Here is a 7,749-nt window from a genome sequence, read left to right on the forward strand (position 1 = left end):
ATGTTTGTGGTTATTACAAGTAACAAAACGTCATCAACAACCATACGCCGTATATTTGAGATATTCAGACAGAAGGATCTGTTTAATGTCATAGTGGCATCTTCTGGCCATGGGTATGAATCAGAAGACTTGAACAGAACTGTCGTTGTGTTTTCTTATTCTCCATTCTCAGAGTCCAGCTGCAACTCTTCTGCTGAAGTAGAGATAGTAGATGTATGGGAGGATGGCCACTTCCTAAGAGGAACAGACCTGTATCCATCCAAGTTCAACAATCTACGCGGGTGTCCTCTGTCTATTGTCACAATGGACTGGCCACTTGCAGTGATTGTTGAGCAGGGGCCCAACAATAGGTTAAGCCTCCGTGGTTGCTATGGCAATCTAGTGAATACTTACAGCGAGAAGATGAATTTTACTCCCGACATCACTGCTCTATTAGAAACCTCTGACATGGGTGATCATTATTCCAACGGAACTTATTATGGAGCTTTTGGAGATATCATATCTGCAAAATTCGAGGGAATGTTCTACTCTGCTTCGTTGTATCTGCAGATGTACTGTGATTTCAATGTAGTATTGACCAGAGAGTTCATACGTGCCATGTGGGTGATTGCTTTCCCAGGTTTCTACCCTCAGTGGATGAGTTTGTATTTCCCCTTCAAATCCCTCCTGTGGTTCTCCATAGCTATATCTTACATTTCAGTATCATTGGCTGTAAAAGGTATGAAGATCTTCAGAAGAACAGAGCAAGGTTCCACATACCCCTTCACACACAACCTGTCCATTCTGTTAGGCGTATCTGTGATTTCCATTCCCGAGACATTGTCCTTCAGGATAATTTTCACAATTTGGCTCCTTGCTTCTCTTGTGATAAACAACAGCTACCAAGCGGCTCTTTTGGGGTTTGTCACGAAACCCAAAAGATATCCTGATGCGTCTAAAGTGAAGGATTTAATAGAAGCAAGATACTCTTTCGGCGGATATGTTGGACATCGCCATTTCTTCAGCTACTCCAACGACACCATCATGAAGCACATACACGACAATTGGGCAGAAGTTGGCACGCAGAGCGACGGTTATGAGAAAGCTCTGGGCGAAAACTTTGCATTTTTTGGGGCGGTTTCTTCTTTAAGTAATTATGTAATTTTTAACTCCTCCTTTACCTCAAGCAGCGAACCTTTGTTACGCACACTCCCTGATACGATTGCTTCTTTTGCTGGTGTGTTTTACATTCGACCTCGCTCCCCTTTTACTGAAGATTTCAGTCGCATTACAGACATTTGCGATCATTCTGGTCTTCTGATTAAGTGGCAGAGAGACGCTGTAGATCTTGCACGTGGAACTTCATGGACACGCACAGATCACGAAAGCATAGATGAGGAACTTGTTGTGATAAGCACAGATGACTTGGCTGGAGCTTTCGCATTACTCCTAAGTGGTATTATATTGTCTTTCTTAACATTTGTTGTCGAGATTGTCTTATATGTTTCCTCAAGAAAAAAAAGTCGCTCTTGATAAAGACTGATATATTTTCAGAGTACGAAATCGAGATTTCTTTGTAAACACCAATCAGTGGGTTCAAAAAAAAACAGGGGGGCAAGGTGCCAAAACTGGGGGGGGGGGAGCAAACACAGTATATTTTCCTGTGTAGATAAGGTTTAGCATAGTGCGGAGGCAAAAGTGGCGAAAAGTGGGAGGCAACTGTCCCCTTGCCCCCCTAATCGCCGCCACTGACACCAATATATATATATATATATATATATATATATATATATATATATATATATATATATACACGTCATATATAGGCCCAAATCAAACAGTTAACGATTGGCGAAAATTTGTACTCGCCTTTGCGAGTAGTTTTGTGCTACACGGGCAAAATTAAGTTTTAAATAGTTTCAAATAGCAAATTATTTTCATTTATCATTATTAGTCTTGATGTATTTCTTTGAAACTAGATTCTATAGATAATATATTATTGCTTTTGTATTGTTACCACTTGCAATTAACTATTTTGAAGTTATATTCAATTTATATGCATTTTTAAAGTTTCAGCTATTTTCTCCATGTTTCTACATCCCCTGAGTTTACAATTCAGAAATTTCGTACTATTTATTACACTATTGTAATAACCTGTTAAAGAAATTGGACTCAAAATATATTAGCTGTCAGTTTTATTGCTTTTAGATTTATTTTTGTTATTTAGCATCGCTTTTCTGCCTCTTTTGGATAATCGAGACGATGAAGACGAGTGATGATCATATAATTTTTTTTTAAGGGACACTCACAAGAAACACCCATGCCCAAACCGGGATTCGAACCGGGGACCCCTGGAGTCGGCGTGGTCGACTCAACAATCTCCGTCAAAGAGACGGCCCTATTGCTTTTACTCTTTCATGTCTACTGGAGCTAATTCCAAAACTCTTTCTTTCTCCCTTTTTGAAAAGATTTACCTCAAAAGCATTTCGAAACTGCAACGTTGCCACATTTAAATACAGCTCGCTGTTACTGTTTGTAAACATTGTGCTTGTGATAGAATGCATACAATGTGATTACGCCTTAGTGTTATGTGTACTAATCGAGCTGGGTACGTTGTAAGTTACGAAGTGTGATATTAAATGTTCAATTTTGATATTGGAATTATTATATTATAAAATGGTGGTATTAGAAGTATGTGAAAAATAAAGAGGCTTTCTTCCTTTATCTGGAAGTGTTTTTACTTAGGCTAACCGCACACAATATTATTTTTATTTCAGTCCGTTATTACAACTTGCGCTTCCTTACCATACTTTAACATCAATGTTGCTGAAGAATTAAAACAAAACATTTGTGACTCTCCCCTTCCCCGCCACGCTTCATCGATTGGACACGAACATCCTGATTACAGATTCCTCACATCCTACGAAATAATTGAAATAATTGGATTCGATTTCTTCTCTGGCAAATAGTGAGAAAAGTGAAGAATGTTTTCTTGACAAAATCTTTTGTATTCACTTGTAAGCAAATAATATTCATTCATTCATTCATTCATTCATACTTAATTGGATTTAGCTGAGCAAATATTAAGAAATAAAGAAATACGTATTTACTCATAAAATGGGGAAATACGTATTTTTATGCGAAATAAATAATTGGATTTATTCTCTAGTTACCATGATCAGACCTTGTAAGTTGGTTGCGAGCTTGGGTGCTATGTGACAATTGCCTTCGAGGGGTGTGTACTGGAGCTGGTGACAAATCTCACTTGCCAAGTGAAAGCTCTAATGGTGCTGCCATGTGTTATCGAAAAATTACCGCAAAATTAGCTTCAGTACGGCCTTAACATGGAAATTTCAAATCTGATTCTATGGAACGTAAATAACCTGTAGTTCAGCCATTTCCCGACGATGGCGCTGGAATCAACTATATTAAAATTACGCTTTGAACATGGAGTTAATCAATGTTATTCTATGGGACGTAAATAATCTGTAGTTCAGCCATTTCCCGATGATAGCGCTGGAATCAAATATATTAAAATCCCGCTTTGAAGTTTTAGGCATCCAATCTTATTCTATGGATGCTAAGGGAACAGACCTAACCGAAAAACGTAGGTATTCCTCGTCTGACGTCAGAAATTGGTCTCGTGTGTGATAAAGGAGGAGGAGATCCGTTGACCGCAGGCACCCGCAGGTAGAGTCCGCGTGCATTCGGAACATCTCCAGCTGACTGCGCCAGTTTAGCCAGCGAGCCTAAGAGCAGTGTACAGCGTGAGCAATGGAGTTAGCTATAGGCGCAGAGTAGAGCTGACATCAGCGGATCACTTCTTGATAGGAGGTGTCGGGAGTTATGACTCGCTCCCAAGGTGCAAGCTCAGAACGGCCAGAGCTGTTACGGAAATAATCTTACTTTTTATTTCTAGCGTGTGGAATCCTTGCGGGATTAAGTAGCAACTGCTACCTCGCGACACCCAGGTATATAGCAAGTTCATCCAGTGATCTTTCTACCTCGGTTTGCTCCAACGTTGAAGGTTTCTGGAGGCGCCCTTCGGCTAAAATCATGTTTTAGGTTACAGTGAAAATGTCCACTATTCCACGGCATATAACAAAGGAGAGAAAATGTGTTTTTGGGAGGCAAATTTCATAGTGGGGCAAAGCTGAACATAACCATCTGCTAGCAAAACAGTTCTACGTAATATATCATAGGTAGAATAACATATGAACCATTTGTTTTGTCTTTCGCTCTGGGACACAGATTAGTGGGTAACTTACCTCTAGCACAAAACGTCCGGACGTGGGGAATTAAAATGCGTAGAATCTATAAATGAGTTTGCAGGAAGAGATACATTATTTTGCACTAATAAGTAAGAGAAGTGCCAACCAAGGAAAAAGGATCAAGAATTAAAAGCACAGACGTTCGTATAGGACACCTTTAGCAATTTAATAATTATAGTAGGATGTGTTTCTAGTATGTTCCTCTCTTCCATTGAATTTGGTTTCTTTATATATACGGTGAGTCACATAATTATTCGGACAGATAAGATTTCTGAATATTTACTGACGTAGTCGTGATATAATACGATGATAAATGTTTAATATTTATTTAACAAACAAAACACAATATGAGCACACTGTTAATTATCTTCAATTATATTTAATATAATATATTAGTAAAATATTTTCATTAAACAAAACAAACATTTTTTGTGGGTTAAACAAAATTATTCGGACACACGGAAGGAGAAACAGGAAAACACGCTTGAAAAGCAACGAACAGAAATGTCAGTATCTGGTAGGCATCCCATTCATTTTTAACACCTCGGATAAACGATTTGGCATACTTTCTACCAATTTTCTGGTGTACACTGACGATATGTTGGCCCATTCATGATGAAGTCTCTCCTTGAGGCCTGCCTTCGAGGTTATAGGTGTTTTCCTCACTTCTTTTTCCAACTTACACCAGAGGTGCTCAATGACGTTCAAGTCTGGAGACTGCGGTGGAGGATGGAGCACTTTTGGGCAGTTGTACAATAACCATTCTTGTACTATGCGGGAAGTGTGCTTCGGATCATTATCTTGATAAAACATAAAGTTACAAAGAATGCCCATCATTTCAGCACTAGTCTTTAGATTTGACTTCAGAATGTCAAGGTAATGGTACCTGTCCATTGTCTGTTCGATGAAAGCCAATTTAACAACGCCTTGGGCCGACATGCAGCCCCAAACCATTACGTGACCACCCCCGTGCTTCACTGTTGCTTGCAAATTTTTCCCTCGGAGCTCTTCATTTGGTTTACGCCACACTGTTACCCTCCCATCTGACTCACAAATATTGAATTTACTCTCGTCAGTGAAAATTACCCGATTCCGCCATGTCTGATCCTTTCCTAAGTGTTCCTTTGCGAACACCAGTCTTTTTGCCCTGTTTGGCTTACTTACAAATGTCTTTCTCCTGGCTACACGGCCATGATAGTTTGCCCTTCTGAGCACTCTTCGTATAGTTTCAGGATGACGACTATGCTTTCGACTCCTCAGCTACCTCAGCACACACCATCGGAGCACTCACCTTTGCTTTTTTTTTTAAATTTTCCTCACGATTACTGTCTCTTCTCTGGGCGAAAAAATTCTTGGTCTCCCTGTATGACCGTGGGACTCGATCCTGTCTTCATCTTTAAATCGCTTAATAATATCTGCAACTGTATTTTTTTCATTTTCAACATTGAGGCAATTGCACGGTAAGTTTTACCCTTAGCGTGGTGCCATATCACGAACTGACGTTGTTCAAATGAACTTTCCTTTCCTCTTCGTCCCATTTCTACATAGAAAATGTTCTTATATCACAACTTTGTTAAACAAAACGTGATCGTAATTGCTATAGAAACCTACAGGAAACCAGATTTAATATATATGAACAGAGTATCAATCAATCCGTAAATCGAAATTGTCACTGTATCGCAAACTTACGTTAACATTTACTATGTGTCCGAATAATTTTGTGGCACTATTTTTGCAACGGTAGGAATTCATCCTTCGTTATATTGTTGCTGATGTTCGTTTTTTAACATTTTATCGTCCAATTTTGTGCTAAACATGACATTTTTTAAACGAAAATCAACTTCAACGCTGTACACAGATTTGACTCCCTTCCCGCTCTAAACGTTAAAAATTTAGTGTGTGTCCGAATAATTATGTGACTCACTGTATATATATATTTAGCTCATACTAACTATAATTGAAATTATTTTATTTTAAGTAAAAACTACTAAAATGAACGAAATAAACGAGTGAGAGGTGTTCGGGCTATATCGCATAATTACCAAAACTACAGTTATCCTCCAACATATGCTTTGTGAAACCTTTTAGGCTCAAGTTCCGATTGCTTAATTCCGATTTCATCATGGTATACAGGCATTTCTTTTTGGTTTTACATCTGTTAACACATACTTAGGAGTTTTAGATTTTTACTGCATGTTTGCTCGAGAATGTGTTTTTCACTTCCGTATACTCTTATGTGATTCTTCTCTTGCAAGCAACCATTAGTTTATTTTAGGGTGATGAGATTTTCTGAGTTGAAAAGCAGGACATCCATGGATGCCTATGGGGAGGGGGGGGGGAAGGTTGGGTATGAATGAAGAATATAGAGAATGTCTCTAATTACGTTAATATTTGGTATACTAACTAAATTTGGCCTTCTAATCACGAATTTGGTGTTAAAATGCCGCGGACGCGTGTAAAAATTCACTGGTAGCCCCACAAACCATTAACAGATAGCCCCAAAAAACATTCATGGATAGCCCCACGAACCATTTCCGGCAAGGTTAGGTTAGGCAAGCATAGTTAAAATTTTGTTCGTAAAACAATGCAAAAAAGCTTCTTTTTTTAAAAAAAAAAATTCAAGTTACATCAGCTTTTTTCACGATTTCCAGACGTGTCCGCGGTATTTTAACAACAGATTCGTGATTAGAAGGCCAAATTTAGTTAGTATACCAAATATTAACGAAATTAGAGACATTCTCTATATTCTACATTCGCTGCAAAGGTTCCTGCTATAACTAAAGGAGCACTTAAAGGGCACCCAGTGCCGATGATTGGATTCTAAAACTGGGGGCAGGGACTGTATACTTTCTCTTGGTAGATAAGGCTACCATAGTGCAGGGGGAAAAGGGGTGCAAACTGCCCCCTAATCACTGCCACTGAGTGCACCCCCCATCTCTTTAGCAAAGGCAAAGTCATGATGCTTACATGTGTCCTGACATATTTCACAATTTAATCTGTTGTTCTTATCTTGATTTGATTGTTGTTTAACTTTTTTTTTATCACTTTTCGCTAATTGCGACAATGAGGATGAGTGATGATATGATTAAATTCATGAATGGACGCTCACAAAGAACATCCATGCCCAGGCTGGAATTCAACCAGAGAACCCCTGACATTCCACCATTCCGTCACAGAGGTTTTCCCTTCTCATATATATATTTCCTTTTTCATTTCTCTCTTTTTTATCCTATTTTTGCTTATCTTTTTAATTTTATAGATTAACCTTCCTATCTGTCTTGTTCTTATTGCTTTTTTGTGTGTGTTTCCTTACGTTCTTACCATAAAACGTCCATGCATTGGGAAATGATTTATTTATTTGGTTTATTTTACTTCGCTTTTGTGCCACTTTTGGCTAATTTGCGAAGATGGGGATGAATGATGAAATTGATGAATGGACACTCACAAACAACCATGCCAAGGCTTGGGTTCGAAACCGGGACCCCTGGCATCATAGTGT

General features: G+C 38.7%; 1 protein-coding gene across 1 annotated transcript; it reads left to right on the plus strand.

Moving 5' to 3' along the window:
- LOC145989000 (uncharacterized) lies at nucleotides 1–1,512 on the plus strand. Its single transcript, XM_083124300.1, has one exon. It carries the CDS (start codon nucleotides 1–3, stop codon nucleotides 1,510–1,512), a length of 1,512 nt encoding a protein of 503 aa, XP_082980426.1.
- The last annotated feature ends 6,237 nt before the right edge of the window (nucleotides 1,513–7,749 follow it).

Source organism: Lepisma saccharinum, chromosome 6 (genome assembly GCF_977018435.1).
Source record: "Lepisma saccharinum chromosome 6, izLepSacc3.1, whole genome shotgun sequence".
Lineage (NCBI taxonomy): Eukaryota > Metazoa > Arthropoda > Insecta > Zygentoma > Lepismatidae > Lepisma > Lepisma saccharinum.